General features: G+C 37.2%; 2 protein-coding genes across 2 annotated transcripts in view; both read left to right on the forward strand.

The window, feature by feature from the left end:
• Nucleotides 1-19,950, forward strand: part of LOC122976244 — a 1,153,509-nt gene that overhangs the window by 121,283 nt on the left and 1,012,276 nt on the right. The gene's annotated exons all lie outside the window — the stretch shown is intronic.
• On the forward strand, nucleotides 16,470-19,874 carry s100b (S100 calcium binding protein, beta (neural)). The gene is made up of 3 exons (XM_044344700.1): nucleotides 16,470-16,539; nucleotides 17,099-17,257; nucleotides 18,204-19,874. The coding sequence occupies exons 2-3, from the start codon at nucleotides 17,114-17,116 to the stop codon at nucleotides 18,348-18,350; spliced, it is 291 nt and encodes a 96-aa protein (XP_044200635.1). The 5' UTR covers nucleotides 16,470-16,539; nucleotides 17,099-17,113; the 3' UTR covers nucleotides 18,351-19,874.

A 19,950-nucleotide genomic window follows, 5' to 3' on the forward strand; every position in this document is an offset into this window, starting at 1 on the left:
TTTTGCTTGTTTCATGGTTCTAAGACATTATTTCTACTGAGTGGAAGACATTTTGTTTGCTGCACCAAACCAATCTGAACTAAACTGAACTGAAGTAACAGAGCACTCCACATTCACACATTACAATCAGACTGTATAATTGTGTGATAATGAACATAAATTATACATTAGAATGAGAAACTGGTCCCTCCTGCAGAAACTCGGCGCTCTCAACCTTTTCAAACTCTCACATGTGATGCAGGCGGACAGCTGCAGGTTGCCATGGGAGACCCGCGGACAGAGGGGCTTGTGGGTAATTGGAGATGAGCTGAAGTGGGCGACGGCGAGGGTTCAGAGATAATGACTTTACAAAGGAGACCCTACAGATTCAGCTCTGCAGTGTAGAATCGCATCGCTTCTCTGTATCTATCTCTCTATTGATTGATCGTCTGGTGTCGTTAGTGGAGCCCCAGACCAGATTTAGGTCCAAGCTGTAAAGTATCTGTGTGTAATCACCTCAGACTGGAGTGTAGTACACAGTAAAAGACAAATTTCATCTTTGAAAATGAATTTGATCAACATTTTAAAGCTGAAGCCACTTTCCCCCCAAAATCATTTTAAAGCTAAATTATTCAAAACAAACATTATGTACATAAATGAATTTAAAGCTGCTTTTGGCGGCTGTTGGTAAGCAAGAAGTGACTGCTGGAAAGCTGTTTCAATATCCAGAAGACTGTAAAGACAGATTTAGCCTTTAAAATGAGCTGTTTGAGAGCTTCAAGCTCCTCTTCACAGATGTTTTGGAGCTGAAGTCTGACTCATGAATTTGAAGTTGCACAAGAAAGTTGGTGGCCCACATTTACAATGAGGAGTAACTTCGGGAACACCACATTTCCCATCAGCCCTCCTGAGGAAAACATACATGTCTGAAGTAGTTTTCACAGCAGAAACTTTGCTCTAGAGCAGGGACATTCAAACACAAGTCCTAGAGGGCCACATTATACATTTCCACTGCATCAGAGGCCCAATAAAGCTGCATTACATGATGATATTTCAGCACAAAAACTCCAGAGCTCTGCACACGAACTGCAATTCTGTATCAATGTGACTCCTGCATTGTGTAACCAAGTCCTTGAGCATAAAAAGCCATGACGTCTCGGCGGACACGCTGGTTTAAGTGTTCATTAGTGAGTTCTTCACTGCATTCATTGTTGAAAATGATTTTACAATGATTCAGTTGGAGTCTTCATAGCACGACTTCAACTAGTTCAGTTTTGTGGTTCTTACCTTTGTGTTTTTGGGGATAGTTTTGTTTAAAACGGGCATGTTTGGAGTTGTAATGGCTTTGCAATCAAGCACAATGGTCTCATACTTCACTAGGGCAAAATGCATGTATTTCTCAGTCTAGTCATCCTTAAATGTTTTTCACTGTCAACCTTTCTCTTTTTATGTATTGGCTAGTTTTGAACAAGACATTTTACTCTTACTAATTGTGGCAACTAGTGGGCGGCTGAATGGAGATTCAATTATTATTTAGTCTGGATCCGTACCAGAGTCTGCCTACTGAGTGTGGATGCTCTAGAGGATCACTTCAGTTATGTGCCATAAACAAATCTCTCTGCTCAGTGACTGCCTCGTTTGTTTATGGTACTTACAGTGATGTCTCAGAATTAACACCGTAATGTTTTACTGATGTTAAAAAGCTATACGGTCACCTTCACCCGTGCTTAGTCAGTTTTATCGCCATTAATCTCACTCCTCCCTGCCACGCCTCGCCTAAATGTTTTTCAGCCTTCATTTGCCCGAGCTCCTCCCCCATCCATCATAATTATCATCCATGATTGATGAAGCTGCCGAGGAAACAGGACTTCCGCTTTACGAGGCCGGTCACTTTCAGTGTAGGTACGGGAAGTCATCGAACTCTGCTTTCGTTTCATCAGGAGTGTGTGTGTAGTAGTAGTAGTAGTAGTCGAGGATTGCCCAGTGGAAGGGTTAAGGTTAGGGTTAAGACTGCAGGGTTATCATATAGGCCTAGCTTAATTCTTGATATTATAATTGTGATTATAATTAATAGAACTGCTATTAGGCTAAATACATATTTTGTGTAGGCCTATTCCTATTACTGGATGTAGCCTTTACCTGGAATTATCTAAGCTTAGCAGCTGAGTGCGGTGCAGTCACCATGAATGATTATAGAAATATTGTAGGAATATTATAGGAATGCTACAGGCAGCAGTGTGTCTCTAACTTTGATCATGAAGGTGACACTACTATATTGAGTATATAGGCTACAGTATAGTACAGAATTGAATATCTATAGTGTATAGTTTAGAGAATATTATAGATCCAAGACGAAACTGAGAGCAGGGAGATACTGAGAGAAAAAGGTGCAATTACAAATCCATCTGCTACTTCAGCACCATGGACAGCGCCATGGATTTATCAATACACAGCACAGTTAGGCTACTGATATTTCAGAGCCACGGTCAGGGCCATAGTTTCTAGCTTGCACACACCTCAGTCAGATAAAGGATCAATGAGTCAGGCAGGCTAGACTAACATACTGAACTAAACAAACCCTCTGCCCCTGCTCTCTCTCTGCTACTAGGGGATAAAGAGGGGTGGGGATGGCTGCTTAACAAGGGGGATGCATTCTGGTCATTTTGCTAACAAGGAGTATAGCATCCTGGGCGAGCTAGTGATGCATGGAACCCGTCAGAAGGCCGAGAGACAATTAAAGCTCAATAAAAAGGTTCAACGGTCACTTCACCTCTGGACTAAACACCGTGTACACAGACAGACAGAGCAGGGAAGCTGATATATGGAGATGTTTTGACACGGATGATATTTAATGAGCTGACGTGTTACTCAACAAGTAGAGCAAGAGGTTAGAGTCCCGTATGACCCTCCTGTACCACAAAGAAATAAGACGCCTCTGATCCGAGCATTAGTGAAGTCGGCCACTGATGTTTGGTGATAAGACCTTGCTCACTCAGCAAGTAGATTTCTGACACTGATAAGTGTGGGACGAATGCTCCACATTCACATTTGGGGGGGAAAAATCGTACTCTTCTCTTCTAGTATTCATAAAATCTGAAACTATGATACTAAAGAAAAATTTTGCTGTGGCTCCTTAATCTTCTCTACATACTGATTTTTCTTTGGGTATGAATAAAGGTCTGTCTGTCTGCAGTCTGTCTGTATCAGATGACAAACTTATCTAACTTGACACTTACATTTGAATATCTTTTTAAATGATTTGCACCATAACATCTTCTCAGTTTAATGTTTGCAGAGTTACAAACGGTTACTTCATGGCGACTTGTTCAAAGCGACTTGTTAACACTTCCTGTCATGTTTCAGGAGCAGATTTTCTTGATCAAGTTTTCATCTATGGACGCTGCGATTCTCATTTCACTCACAGGATTTCAAAGTAGGATAACTTACAGCGGGGCTACGTGACTGACAGACGGGTTAATCAAGTTGTTTTTAATCTCTAGTTGAAAAGCACCCCGGCCGATTCATATTATCATAATGAGCTCTCTCGTTTCTGTTTCAAGTCCTCGCCGCAGCAGCTGTTTGAGCATTCACATCAGAGCTGCGCTGCGATGGAGGTCACTTCCTGTTGCTAAGAGGTTGAATTTTCAACCCGAGCAAAACAGACATTGACGTCCTTGAGTAAGTCCTGAAAAGTTTCAGCCAGAATATGCAGCTTCTGGCTAAAAATTAAATTTTAATAAAGTATTTTTTTTATCTTAAAACACATCTGGGGGAATCTTCAATAGCTTTTTATTATTAAAAGGAAGGAAAAATGCTCACAATCACAGACGTCTCTAAAAATGTTAGAAATCAAATATTTAAATTTGTCCAGTGGGATGAGATTTTCATGTTTTAATCTCATTTTGTAATTCCATTTATTGTATGTTGTATGTGCAAAGTCCTAGAAGGAAATCTTCCAAAATTTTAGTATTTACTTATATCAACAGTCATCCAGTCCTGGGATTTGCTCTGATGAATAGTTTTATATTTGAAAAGAGATGAGATACATCATGCTTTAAGTTGGAATGAGTGCAGCAAGATTATTTTTAGCTTTTAGCTGTAATTATTAGGATGTATTATTGTGCAGACAAGAAAATCTAACATCCCCTGCTTTCAAACAGAGTTGATTTTACATTTTCTGTTGGATAATTAAGCTCATTATTATAATAAAAGCCATAAACTGTTGAGAAGCAGCAGCTTTGAAGCGTTGTTGGATCTTTAATGAGTGTTATTAGTTCCTCTTTGAGAAAGTCTGACTCTTTTCCAGCTCAAATAAACCTGTTTATGACTTATTTGTTGAAATATGTGATGTTGTCGGAGCATGGGAAAGGATATATTGACATTAGCTTCATTACATAACTTGAGTCTTCAACAACATCAGTCACTACAGATCTTTGGATATGACCTTTTAGCTGCTTAAAAGTCTTTCCTGTCAGACCAAGAGCATCAGATAAATCCTTTCTGTTCTGACTGCAACATTTATCACCATCAACTTAATAGCTGAAATGTAAAATTATGACTTCATCCAATCTTTAAGCTACAAAATATAAAAGTCTGTAAAAGTGTCCGAATTTTAAGCATCTCTGATCCTGTCAAAAACAGGATTGCTTCTTTAAACTGTGTCAGTTATTTTATTCAGTGAGAAGTCGTGGCTCGTTGAGGTGTACAGTAGTTCATCGTTTCTTCGACAACAGTAATCCTCTCTGACAGCAGCGACGTGCCGGCCTCGCTGAGAGTTTGAAGCTTTGCTGTTATGACCTGACGGGAGCTTAGTACTTCAACATATGGTGTTGTGGTTGTCAGGAGCTGTTTTTGTGTGTGTGGGGGAGGTTTCGCTGGAAGATTAGCTCTGTGTGGTCGCTGTCATGCTGGGTACTCACTACAAGGCTGTCAAAACATACAAGATGTCTACACCGCTTCATAGATTGACTTTCTATCCTGTAGTTTAATGGTGCAGACATGGCAGAGCAAAGAATGAGAGAAAATTAGAGATAGATGGTGATAGACAGGGTGGAAGAAGTATTCAGATCTTTAAAGTAGTGGTTTGGTCCCTCTGACTGATATATTATTATATATGACATCATTAGATTATTAATAGTGAAGCATCAGTGTTAGAGCAGCATGTTACTGTTGTAGCTGCTGGAGGTGGAGCTTTTTTACACTACTTTATATACAGTTAGCTAGTTTAGTCCAGTGGTTCCCAACCTAGGGGTCAGGCCCCTCCAAAGGGTCAGCAGATAAATCTGAGGGGTTGTGAGATGATTAATGGGAGAGGAAAGAAGAAAAAACAAAGTTCTGATACACAAATCTGTTTTCAGTTTTTGGACTTTTTCTCTAATCTTTGATTTTTGCCGAAATATTGGATCATTTGAACATTTATTGAAATGAAAGCATGTGAGAAGTTTAGAGGGAAAAATCACTATTTGGTGGAGCTGTTAACAACTCATAGACATGTGAAATGTGACCCCGACTACACACTGCTTTTTGTAAGACGTCAAAAGCCAAAAAGGTTGGAAACCACTGGTTTCATCTTTAACAATGTGTTGTATTTTAAAAGCTTGTTATATTATCCAATGTGTCAAATCTTCATCTGAAGATAACTAAAGCTGTCAAATAAATGTAGTGGAATAGAAAGTACAATATTTCCCTCTGAAATGTAGTGGAGTGGAAGTATAAAGTAGCATCACATGGAAAAACTCAAGTAAAGTACAAATACCTCAAAATTATACTGAAGTACAGCATCTGAGTAAATGTACTTAGCTACTGATGATAAATTAAATCCTGAATTCAAACTTTATAATTTTCTCATGAGCTTCTCAAACTTTTTCTTTGAATATCTTGACCTACATTTAGTGTTGCAGACTAAGTCAAACTTTCTGACTCACTGAGACGTAACAAGCGGCGGCTGAGCTCAGACACGTTCACCTCGAACCTGAAAACACTGTCTGGGACAAATAAATCAGGTCTGTCTGAAGACGCGGTGTCTTTTTATCGAGGCTAAAAGGAAGAGGGAGCTTTTCTCCACACATGATGCTTGCTTCCTAGGCGGCAGGACTTCCACCAGCTGTGTGATTTGTCTGTGATCTAATTCAATTAATTAACTGACTAACGAGCTACAATTGGCTCTGATGACCCAGCCAGTGCTGGACAGACAGTGATGTGCAGGAGGTGGAGAACCTAAAAACTGTGCTAAAGTATGTCTGACATGGCCAGCAATCATGGGACTCTATTCTTTCTCTACTTTTTAAAGGATTTTTAAGAGATTTTCTGCAACGGAGTAGACCTAAATCAGCATCTATTAAATGTCAAAATGCTTGCTTGATTCATGTGCTGCAAAAAGATTCTTTCTTCTTGGGTGTAATTGCTGAAAAATCAATGAAAATATGTCTGAAACAGGATTTACTGGGATGGAATAATAATGACTGGTTCGAGGCAATCATAAATCATGAATTTTTCCTTGTTCTGTTGTTTTTAAAGTGCTTAAACAGTCAATTATTTGCATCATTTCAAGAATGAAGAAGAGGTTTTTGCTTATTTAATTGGAATCATTTTAAGTGTATCCTCCACTAAAGCACAATTTCAGCTGACATGAGAAGGGGCCTATAGCAAATTTGACTGTGAACTTTTGTCAGTGTGACTGAACAGTTGTTGAATCAACTTAATACCTCCAGTTGATTGAACTCGTTATCTCTAGTTGAGTTGACTTATCTCACTTAGTTTTATATCTTCACAACTCACGGGACAACTTTGAACTAATTATCCAACTTAAGTTCAGTTCAGTCAGCCAACTCACATGGAGGCTGAACTAGCTTGCAGCCGTCGTTTCATTCAACCTCATTTTCACCTGATTTCCAGAAAATCTGCAAAAGTAAATTGCTAACGTTATGTGAATATTAGGAGATGCATAAATTGAAAATGCAAATAAAAACAGGTGGATGGAGACACACTTCTCGTACAAATGTCGTTTCAAGTTCTAGCTGTGAAATAGAGGCAGTTCATGGATTAATCGTGGTGTATGAAGAAAATGTCACTGTTTCAAGAAAAATCTTGAACCAGGTTGATTTGTATTTGAAACAAGTGAGTCTCTCTTTCACCCAACAGACAGATTTTGTGGGAAAAATAAGATTTAAAGGATCAGTACGAGACTAAACAGCTTAGGATGGATGTTGTTGTTGTTCGTTGTGAGTCATCACAGACCTTTATTCAGCCTGCAGTCTGTTGTGCTCATCCTGTAAACCTATATGTTGTCTCCTAGTTCGTTTACCCGTCTGTCCAATTAGCCCAAACTGGAAGGAGGAAGTGGATATGTAGGCCATCAGGTGTGTGTGTGTGTGTGTGTGCAGGACAGGGCGCTCTGATCCAGGAGCCTCTAATCGGATCGGGGGGGGGTGAGAGTGGAGGCAGGAGAGGATTATGGGATTAGGGAGGGAAAGATGTGACATGAGATGGCCACTCTGGCTGCTGCAGCTGTAGCCCCGCGCGCTGGCACGTTCGAGGTCGCCATGGCGACGGAGAGAAGGCGCCGGTTCAAATCTGCCGCATGCAGTAGCTCGATATGATGCTAAAAAAAGACCTTCAGACAGTTTAAAAGTGTCTGCTGAAGCTTAAATCTGTCACTTTCTGTAATTAAAATATAATTTAATGTCGTCTGCATACTGAAGTGTTCTTAGATATTAAGATATGAACATTTATTGCAGCTTTTCTTGTTGTTAATTTCCATCCAATACAATCAATACAAACAATACAGTCTTTGTCCCATAGTTTCATAGTATATAAGAAAAAACGGAGAGAGTTGGTATGTTTTCAGCTAATTCCAATTAACTGGAAGTGTAACCAAATTTAGTTCAAAATGTTTTTAATTCAGTTTGGTGCACAGCAGATCAGCTGAACATGTGAAAATGTAAAATCTATCTTTCTTTCTTTCTTCTCTGTGTAATTGTAAATTACAGTTAAGCACACAAATCAACAAATATGGAGATAATATTTACTACTAGATTTCTGTCAGGTTTTCCAGTTATTTAGATTTGAGCAGTTGTTTTAGAGAAACTCTCAAATTGTAAAACTCCAAATCAACATCTGCTATACAACTACTGTACAATTGTTTGGCTTTTTTTTTTTTTTTTTTTAAATTGTTAAAAAAAAAAATACTGTACTGTTTCTATTTGTCTCTATTTCCACCATACCTAGTAGCTCTTTTCAGGAAAATTATTAAGAAATTTCCTTTAACACAATGTTATGTCTTGTTTTTATGCATGTCTGCTTGATTGACAGGTGTTTACAACCTGTTTTAGACAGCCATGATGGTTTGCCTTTGTCCAAACTTGGATTTTCTCTCAATAAAATAAATGGTGACATAATCGACGCCATGTACAGTATAGATTATTGTATGGTCAAACACAAGTTTTCTCATCTTTGTGAATTTTGGTAATAACTACAAGCTGTTTGGCTTTACACCTTTGGGTTAAGATAAAGGCTTTGTTTAACTTAAGAACAGCAAATAATTTACAAATATGAATAACTTATATTCATTTTGTCAGAAATATGCTCCTCTGTTCCTTTCAGGCTGTTTTGGATTTTAAAAAGACATATTAACAACTAGAGTCTAAAGTGTTGGAAGCTTTTTTTTTGCCTTGTACTATTTGATAAGTGAATAAGCTCTGTGTGTGTTATTAAACTGGTCTGCAACTGTAAAATGTTGGCGTCTGTAGCTCCTCAGCTGTGCTTCCCGGCATTAACTGGTTAGTAATTATCAGTTAAATTCATGAAATCAGCCAAGTGTCCATGTACGATGCTCATTATGAAGTGAAAACATCACCACCACAACACCAAAACCTTCAGATTTATGAAATTAAACATGTGAAAAAAGGTTGTTTAAATCAGATCAGAGTGCAATATACGTGTTGAAATAACTCATCTTATAAAAACAGTCCATCTTTATCTGTTTTTGAGACTTAAATAAAGAGATAAAGGTCTTTCTTTCAAGAAAATATTTGAAAGAACCTCACTGGTAAAAAATTAAATTATGCCCCTTCATGTTTCTCTTGCTTTAACAAAAATCAGATTTGAAGGGTAAATGTGAGACTCAGTGACTTGTCAAGATGAATGTTGTTTTGTAGTGAGAGCGTGTTGGAGATGCACAAGGCGACAGAAAATCATCTCCTCCGAGCTCCAGGCGACAACCGCCGTCCTTCACGAATCACCTGAGTGGCTCAATTGCAGCCATAACTCAGTCTAATGCCCGTCACAGTCACACTCACAGCGGCCATGACCCTTCAGAAAACACTTTTCCTCCTCCGGGTTATCCAGGTTTATGACCGTTTGCCAGCCGCTGCAAGGTGAATAACAAAATGAGCCAGATTGGATTTGGGTTTGGCTGACAGATTGAGGATCTGTCCAGATTACACTGTGATCAGCAGCCAGGCGCGCACTGCCAGGAAATAATCCAGCAGAGGGAAACACCAGCCAGGGTGGGCGCCATGATACGGCCGGGCATGATGTCAACAGTGCTAGGGCCAAGATGCAACCAGGACTTCATGTTTCCGTCAGCAGCTTGTTACAACTCAGCGAAACGAAAGAGATAAAAACCTGCCAGACATGTGGAGCAGACATGAATCCTCATCAGTTTGAAGATGCTCTGACTCACCTTTAGCTCTGCCGTGATGTCACAGTTTCTAGCTGTCTACCTTCTAAACAAGTTGACACGCTGTATTTTTCTTTGTTTCTGTTTAAAGAATTTTCTCTTTAAGATACACAAGACACTTGTTTCTAGAATATACTTCAAACCAGTTGGGAAAAATGAGGCAAAATCTAATTTTTAAAAGCATTTCTCCCCATTTTATATTTATTGTATATATACTGTATTTTCAAAGTCATTAACTATACAATCTAAATGTTTCTAAGTCAAAATTAACCTTCCCAAACATCTCTATAATTTGTCTTTATTGGCAAGAACAGAAAACAGAAAATAAATCCTCCTGTTTCCCACCCAATCAGGATTTTACTTTGGCTAGTTACTAGGCAGAAAATATGTTGGGGAGCTCTGTGATTGGTGGTCCTTCTGTAAAAAATTTGCTTTGCCAAATTTCATCTCTAAGAGGAAGGGTTCACCAGCAAAACTACAAACTCACTTTACATGTTATATTTTCTCCAAATGAATGCCAAATGCCTTGTAAAATTAAAAGCCAATTAAACTTTTATAACCGACCCTTTGTCACGTCTTTAATTAAGTAAAATTACTTTCAAATTCTCATTATAAGATAATATAGACTTTACACTAGTCATACATTTTTTTCCACTTTAATAACCTGTTATTAAACCTACTAATCATCCACAAGAGGTACAATAAAACCCCTTAATTACTTTTGCCTCCATGATTCAATCCATGAATAAATGAATCCATTAAAAAAAAAAAAAAAACCCATAAAACTGACCCTAAGTTTTTAAGGCTGTGGCTTTTCTTGGATGAAATCAGATAATAATGATTTATTAGAAAAATTATGGCAATTATATGGGATAAAATAATGTGGTTTTGTTCATATAGTGAGATCTTGATTAGGGCTGCAGCTGATGATTATATTCATTATTAATTGATCAATTATTTGGTCATTTGGTCAATATAATCTTAGAAAATACTTGATCAATTCTTCCCAAAGATCAAGATGACATCCCAATCAACAGTTCACAACACAATGATACTTGTTTTACTGTCACAGAAGACAAAGAAACCAGAAAAACTCACATCTGAGAATCTGAAGCCAGAGAAATTTGTTATTTTTTCTTTAAAAAAGAACTCAAAACGATTAACCGATCACCAGTATAGTTGGTAATTTAGTCTGATTATCAGTAAACTTGATGTGATTGTTAATGAAAGAATGAGGTTGCTGGGAGCTTCATGCTTGTACATGAAGTGCTGCTGCTCTCTAATGGTGAATCACCAGAATGACAAGTAGAAACAGAATAAAGCATGATTTAGTTTTTTTTTTTTTTTTTTACTCTTTAGACCTGTTTTTTTCCTCCCAGAAAGAGTTGAACTGAAGGCGCCAGAAATTCCTAACCAGCTGAAAACACAGGCCTGATAATGAGGAGGTCAAGGGTCAGAGGTCACAGCATGCTAACGGTAAATACAGCAACTTATTTGAGCTTAGAAACGCTTAAAACTAAATGAAAAAATGGGGGGAAAAAAGCAAAAATTAAGGAGGAAAAAGGTGAAGAAACAAAAACCAGTTTACTAATGTGTGTGTGTGTGTACATTGGCTGCCAGGTGATGACTCAGCGGCCTGGCAAACCTTTTCCAGCTCAGCAGGAGGAGGCGCTGACCTGTTGCCACGGTGACGGCACAGCTCTGGGACCCCCGCTGGCTCCTCAGGCCGTTTGGATGCTCGTCTCCCGGGAGAAAAAATGCTGGAGGAGACACAACAGAGGAGGAGGAGGAGAGAGACGGGTTGATCATGAAATAGACGACTGAGATGTGAAATCTGTCAGGAGTTTTGCTGCAGGTGAGAAACGGTGAAATATAAAGAGTAAAAAAAAATACAAAAAAATAAATAACAATTACTATGAAGTAATGTCAACATTTTGAGTTTTTATGTAAAATATTTTACATAAAAATATAATATTTAATATTTGAATATGTATTTATTTATTATTTATAATAGTTACACAATACTGCACCAGATACAGCAAAAATCTAATTTCCATCTGTATCTTAAAACTCAAAAAGTCATAATTTTTATTCATTATAATGTAAATATTTTTTTGTTTAGTACTTAATAAATATTTTGTAATACCATATTATTATGTAGTATCATGTAAATGTATTTTTACTGAATACTTTTATAATTATATCTCATATAGATAATATAATAATTTTATAATAATATATATTTTATTTATTATAATGTAAATGTATTTTTATTGAATCATTGTATAATTATTAATATTATAATAATAAGCTTATAACATGTATAATGTAATTTTGATTGGATAATTTTATAATTATGTACGTTGTTTTTTTATTTATTATTATGTAAAGCACGTTGCACTGTGCTATACAAATACAATAACTGATAACATTTTTGACCAAAATGATTACTTACCTGATCAATGGACTTATCATTTTGAATTTATTCATTAAATATGTTTATACTAAAACAAGAGTCTACAGATATAAAAGTATAACATTTAAAATTTAGAGGATCACCAAAATTATAAGGTTTCATCCTCCAGGAAACATGAAAGTTTGTAGAAATTTTTATGGTAATCCGTCCAATAGTTGAGATTTCTCAGTTTGACGCCAGCTGACAGTGAATCTCACATCTGACACACCAGCAGTCAGACTGACAGATAAATACTGAGAGATGTGACCGATGATAAGGCTTTTTTTTTTTTTTTTTTGCAGTTTCTCTCGTTGTGTTTCGGCCCGTTTGGCTGCACAGAGTTTCAGTGTTTGAGGCGAACAATGAACCAGTCTGTCGTGGTCCGCGTGAGGAGTGTATTTATCATCAAACAAAGACACAGTTTATCATGTAATAAATGCCTCTGTTCTCCAGCATGCTGCCTGACCGAAAATACAAAGAGTGGAGGGAGGTCAGAGGTCAGAGGGGGCGCTGGGGAATTCAGCACATTGTGGAGATTATTGGTGACGAGATATACCTGCTGTGTCATAATAATACAGTAAAAAACAGTATGTGGAGGCCTTTTATTGCAGCTGAAAGTCTAAACACTCAAGACACTCAAGTAGATTTTTAAGAAATGCAAGAATGATTAGAGGAAAAATAAAATCTTACATATCTTATGTTTTGACCCTCATTATGTACTGTAAGGCTTTGCAAGTATACTCACCATTCTTCATAATATCTCACATTTTTGATGAATTTATTAGAAGCTGAAAATGTTCAGAACAACAAAGTGCACAAAACATTAGTATTAAAACGTCCATTTTCATTTTGATTTACATTTCCTGTTTTGCCTTTATTCATACATGCATAAAATCCAGTGTTTTTGGGTGGATTTTATCTTATGCCGGATTGTTTTCATCTGTTGTATTATGGTGTTAAAATACAGTTCAGTACATGACTTTATCAACTTTGGTACGCCTTGAGAACCCAATAATTACCATCTAATTAGTTGAATACACTCAGTCTACGTCTGAGCACTTGAGGAACGTAAAAAAAGTGTTTCAAGTGTGAGTTTGACCCACTTACACTGCACCGAAAATATACCAAACTACGACCCAAAACTGAAGATTTTATCAAAATATGAAAACCCGGGTTTTTAATACTTCCATTCTATGAAGGCCATGGTTTGGTTTGTCAGGTCTAACACATTTATATACCATAATAATATAGCAAGTGAGAACATTTTTGAAAAAATTATGGTTACATATTATTTCCTTGTACCAAATTACACAGTACTACACAGGAAATTTACTAAAACATATCAAAAGTATAAAAGATATAGTAGAAAGCTTTATAGGATGCTACATATTTTGGGAATACAAACTGATCACTCTGGTTTAAACGTGTGTATATTTTCCCCCAAAAGTCTGAAGTTTGTTTACAGCAATTTAGAGTAAAAACTTGGCATCCGGACGTCTCAACTTCTGCCTATTTGGCTGCAGCAGATGCAGTGTTTAAGCTCTCTCTCTGGGCTGCGGAGGGCACACGTCTGGCCAACTTCAACAGTGAAAAGAACGTCTTCATTAACATGCACGGCCATCCGCTTCCTCTGAAACGGGCCTTTGTCGCCTAGCAGATGCCCGAGCACAAACGAGGAGAAGCAGATCCGGATCAAAGGAAGAACGCAGATAGATGTTATACGATCCACGATGACCAGAGAGAGATACGCAGAGGGAGGGGTTTGGCATTGTTACACTTTGTTTGTTCATCTCACTTCATCTTAATTAGTTCAGAGGTGCTTGGCAAGATTCTGTGAATGTACTTCAAGTGGAAAAGACCTGCTGCACCCCCTGTAATTTATCCATTTATCATTTTGTGGAGATAAATGAAGTTATATTAATAAAAAGGTTCCTGCGTGTTTAAACAAAACTGACAGGATTGTTGGTTTAAATCTCCATATTAAAGTGACTTTCTTACCCACTGATTTATGTTGAGTTTTGTGCTGTTGCATGTTATGTTTTATTGTTGTGTTATATTATAGAACCATTCACAGTTTGCCTAATGTTTTCTGATGCTATTATGCTTGTTTATTTGCTGGTTAAACACAAAGATAAATATATTTTTCAAGCTCAATGAGGCTGTACTTTGGCGGCGTAGCACTATGAGCTAAATGTTAGGGTCAGCATGCTAACATGCTCACAATGACGATGCTTACATGCTGACGGTTTGCAGGTATTATGTTTACAATGTTCCTCATCTCATTTTAGCATCCTCACATTTTCTAATTAGCACTAAAGACATGGTACAACTGCAAAAATTTTGCAGGTATCTGGTCATAAACCACAATAAAAATATGGGACAAATGTAAGTTTTGACCTCATGATGGTGCAACACGGAAACTCCCAGGATCACCAAAGTTATTACACTTCATCCTGCAGGGGATATGAATGCTGGCACCAAATTTCATGATAATCCATCCAATAGTTACCGAGATATTTCACTTTGAACCAAAAATATCAACCTGCTAGAGATGCGTACGGAGGCCCCCAAGGGTCATGTGGTAAAAACAACAACAAAAAAATACTGCTGTGGAAATCTGTACAAACACATTAAAAGACAGAGGGAATGGATTGGTAAACGATGCATGGTGATTGGCTGTCTGTGCACGTGGATTCAACCGAACAGTATTAAATGATAAATTAACACCTGAAGCAAGTGTGAAATTCACTTATAAATATATATACATTACTGCATTTACTGGCAATTACTTACAATTATTTTCAATGATGCAGTTTATTTGTTTCTGACTAGTTTTCAATGTTTGTAGTTGGTAAGAGTGTGGCAAGGAAGGGAGATGGCCATTAAACCTCCATATATTTGGTTTGAAGTGACCGAATTCAAGATATATTTGTTCTATTTATACATTTTTCTGTTTCTGTTGTCAAATATTGGAACATAAATACTGTGTTGACTATCAGTTATTCCCAAGCACCTGTGCCACTCTATTACCACATCTAAACAAGCTGAAAACATCTATTTATACCTGTAAAATACAAAAAATGTTGACAAAACAACTCTGAAATATACAGAAATGTATGTTTATCAACTATTAATCAAACTGCAACAGTGACATCCCAGTGAAGCCCATGCGTAGTAGCTTAGCTTCAGTATTTTTTGTCATATTCGTAGCATCATGCAGCGGTTATGATCTTTATTGTCCCTTGAGGAGAAATTTGATTTGCAGTAGAGAGTAAAAACACAAACACAACATATAAGAGGACATAGGATGTTAATCAGGAGAGCCGTTATCTCCAGCATGTTAAACTGGGCAGACACTTTACCGATTTTAACCACGAATTGGTCGACATCAACTAATTTTACAATCAGGCCGAATTTCTGCCAGATCGATTGTTGTTAGATGAGCAGGTTGAGGTGACACCTGATTAACTACCTGAAAGATCAGCGATCAAGGGGCCCGTTTCACCAAATTTACAACATGCAAAGCTACGACTTTTCGTTCTTATTTCTTCTCATGTTAATTTTAACACATTTAACTAAACAAAAGAATCACAATACTCGCAACCTGTGCAGAGACATGCAAGAGGACTGTAGGACTCGCAAGTTTATCTGCAATTTGAGAGTTGACGATCATTTGTGAAACGGGACAGTGGCACCATTTACTATCTGTGTGTAAGCGGTGCTCGTGAACCGCTTCATTGAAACAGGCCCCTGACTGTCACATGATCAGTTGGATTTCTGGCAGGTCAGAAAGTTTGGACGGCTGTCCTGCACTTCACAGTTCCACAGTCTGATCTCCTACATGGCTGCTGACAAAAGATGCATTTAAAACTGTAGAGAGTTTGTTTTAATATTTATGGAGAAACTGCTAATACATGTTGTGGGTAAAACTGTAGTCTGGACTGAAAACTGAACGGTTTATTGTCTGCAACTTTCTTACTTTACATTCATAGTAGAATTGCACAAAGTAATGCTGCCTTTCTCTCTTTTTGTCAGCATTGTTGAGGATGCGGTCGCCTTGTTTGAATAAACTTTACTGGAAAAGTCACTGCACAACAGTGACCAAAGGTTTTGTGGCTGATCGATTGATCCGTACAGTGTGAGCATAAAGATGTGAAGCAGATTCTGCATTGCTGAAGGGAGAGTAGTTTGTGTTAAAATAAAAGTGTGAGGGCCAGATATGCCCCATCATTGCTGGTTAGTGCAGGGCTGCAGTGGAGTGAGGGGAGGTGGACAGACAGGATTGGTCAGCGGTTTGACTGACAGGCCGGCTGACCTCAGCTCTGCACCCTCCCACCAAACTGCCCCAGTATAAAGTCTGCTGTCCATCCTCAGCCTCCACTCTCTGGATTCACAACAAACATCTTCTGTCCAGACTCACGCTGAGGTAAGTTTACCGTCAACAGTCTGTTTGGTTTTTTTCCTGGATAAATATCCATGCACAAGTTTAGTTACTTCCTAAAATATGAGCTACAAGAAGAAAAGCTTTTTAAAAATGCAATTTCAGGGAACAACAATGTAAATAAACATCAGTTTCAACTAAAATCTGTGCTTTATTTCTCATTTTTAATACTATATATCAAGTATTTTGTATTTTCAAGCATGCACTGTTGCAGTGGTTTCATATACTTTTACTGAATGGTAAAGATGCAAAAATAGAAATATCTTGTTTTGTCTTTTTATTAATCTGATTTGTATTCAAATAGGCAGTACTGTTATTTCTAATGCATCTAATAAGAAATTGAATATTAGTGATTAATTTTAAATAATAAAAAATTGACATACTGATTGTTTCATCATCTGTCTTTGTTTAAAGAAAGGACTTTTTATCATGTTCTCATCAGCACATGATAAAAGTCCAAAGCAAAGTTCTTTCTGCTGTGTTAAAATATATCAGATATTGTATTATCAATACTTAAAGTATTCATGTATTTTTTACTGAATAGGTGAAAAGCCTGCAGATGACGATGACTGACCTGGAGACTTCAATGGCGACCATCATTGCAGTGTTTCAGAAGTATTCAGAGAGAGAAGGCGACAAGCACAAACTGAAGAAGAGCGAGCTGAAGGATCTGCTTCATGACGAGCTGCCAGATCTGATGGCGGTGAGACACAAACTCAGCACAAAGAGATGTCGACCTCAGGAGAAAATACTGACAGAGTAGAACAGTGCCGACCTTTATTTGTCAGACTCGCACCCACAGTCCTGTCAGATGAACTTAAGTACCCCATTTATCAACACAGACTCATCATTTTCCAAATGTGTTCATTATATAATAGATGTTTTCATAGAGTTTAACTGTCAGTTTTTATGTCAGTTTACATTTGTCACATTCAAGTGGCAGAAGCTGGATATTAAACCATTTATACATAACATTTAGCTAACTGTTTCAGCTGTTTATTTTGAGAATTATTTTGATAGTTTATTAACTTTTAACTATTTCAACCTTTTGTGCATTAGTTAAAACTATTTAATCTGTTTATTGGTTACTTTTAGCTATCTTTTTCAACTGTTAATACTTTTAGCTCACTATTTCCACCATGTATTCATTATTTTTACATAACTTTTGCAAACTATTTATCATTTACTCTTAATTGCAGCATCGTTCAGCTGTTATAGCTCATTCAATATGTGGATATATTTTCTAAATTAAATTGTAAATTGTATTTTATCAAATCAAATAAGCTACTCCACAATATTTCCTCTTCCCCACTGGTGCACTGGTATTAAATTGGAGCAGAGGGAACATAGATCTACTGGTAAAGTACTGTAGTTGAAAAGACCAGTACTCAAATCCTGACTTTAGTAAAAACGACTAAATCAGTGGAAATACTGAGTTAAGTTTTGCTGTAAGGTAAAACTTTATATCCCCATTTCAGGTCTGTCTTTTCTAAACAGTTGAAGAAGGAAGGAAAGGAATAAATGAAGTTGAGAAAGAATGAAAGAAGCAAGGGCGAAAGATAAGAGAGGAAGTCTAAAAATGCAGTGTAGGAAAAGTAGAAAGTCATCTTTGTTGATGTCCTGATGTGAACTTTCTGTCCTCCCTGCAGCATGTGAAAGACCAGGCCACGCTGGACGGCCTGATGGAAAGCCTGGACACGGACGGCGACGCCGAGTGTGACTTCCAGGAGTTCATGACATTCATCTCTATGGTTACCGTCTGTTGCCATGAGTTCTTTGAGCACGAGGACGAGTAAGGAGGAGGGAGGACAAAGAAGGAGGGAGCTACAGTAAATTATAAAGAAGCAGAAGCCTAGCAACACACAACCTGTCGATGCCGTGAGAGCAGCGCAGGGTGGGAAACTGCAGCCAGCAGCCAAAACATTGCTGGTAAAGTTTGGCTGCTGGCTGCCAACTAGTCCAGTTAGTTTGTCATTTTGACTGAAATCTAACATGTTTTAGAGATTCTGTCCTTTTCTAGGTGGCTTGTAAAGTCTAAAAAACAGCTCTGAGATTTTGGTGTGGCCACAAAGTTTTAACAAAACTAGCCACTGATTTTTAAAATAAAAGTAAAGTAAATAGTTGAACAGCTTTAACAACATTTTGGCAAGTCAAACAGATTTTTAGAGGCTTGCTGCAGAAATTGGCAAGTAAGTTTTTGTTTCTGTACGGCCGCTTTCTGACTAAATCCTAAAAATCAAACTGGCGGGTAAATTTTGGAAAATGTTGACTAGATTTATGCCAAGTTTTTAGTCATTAATTTGAGGTTCTTCTCTTAAACGGGAACGGGAACATTTTCTAAAAACTGTTAGATTGTGGCTGATAGATTTCAAATGTGGCCATTAATCAGTCAAGCAGCCGCCAATCATTCTTTTTGAGATTTTATATATGAAAAATTATGAATGTGGCTAACAAGTTAACTCATATAGCCACGTTGGAAGAACTGTGTTCAAACATTGAAAATGACTAGTAACCTTTTAAAACATTTTGACATTTGGCTTGTAAAAGTTTCAAAATGGCTTGTGAGTATTTTCTACTCTAGAAGACACTTCGTTAGATTCAGGTGGACAATTGACAACATTTTTAAAAATCTAGTTGACTATTAAATTTGAAAAATGATGTGTTGTGTCTTGAAGTTACAATCGTTTAATTGGCTTGTAAAATGCTTTAGCAGCCAGTTTGCTAGAAAGCCAACCATCGTTTGGAGTCATTATCTATCTGTTCATAACAAAAACATCTTACTGGTAAAATTTGGATGTGACACATTTTTTGATGCTGTAAAAAAAACAAAAAAACACTGGGCTTAACTCTTGTTTGCTAGTTGCTAACATTTAAGTGGCTAGTAAATCATTATTATGAGTTATAATATATTCAAAATTGCTAATTGGCTGCTAAAATAATGATGAAATGTTGGTATATAGTTTCCTTCCCTGCTTCTGCTGCAGGTTTGATCCTGTTAGAGTTTATATTCAGCGCAGTAGAAACTGTCAAACAATCTGAACGAAGCTGTTAGAATAAAACATTTAGTTTGTAACTCTTCTCTTCATGCAAAGAAAAATATAAATGAGACAAAACGGTAAAAAATATGTGGGACAGTTTGTCTGCAATGTTGTGACAATGTGTATTATGAAATGTTGGGGGCACTGGTTTTTGTTGGTTATATGAAATGAAATAAATTATCAATATGTGACTCTGCATCTGAGATTTTAATGATGGAAGCAGTTATAGATTAGAGATAACATATTTTGTGATTAAAATGCTTCTTTTTCTGTTGCTTAAAATGTCTCATTTCTACACTGGGCTTCAGGTTTTTCGTGGTTGGCGATTGCAGAACTCACAAAACTGAAGAAATTAGGA

This window comes from Thunnus albacares, chromosome 24 (assembly GCF_914725855.1).
Source record: "Thunnus albacares chromosome 24, fThuAlb1.1, whole genome shotgun sequence".
Classification (NCBI taxonomy): domain Eukaryota; kingdom Metazoa; phylum Chordata; class Actinopteri; order Scombriformes; family Scombridae; genus Thunnus; species Thunnus albacares.

Coding starts and splice junctions, on each gene's coding strand:
- s100b (XM_044344700.1), top strand. CDS start 17,114: ATGACGATGACTGACCTGGAGACTTCAATGGCGACCATCATTGCAGTG. Junction 17,258..18,203: donor AGCTGCCAGATCTGATGGCG/GTGAGACACAAA, acceptor TCCTCCCTGCAG/CATGTGAAAGACCAGGCCAC.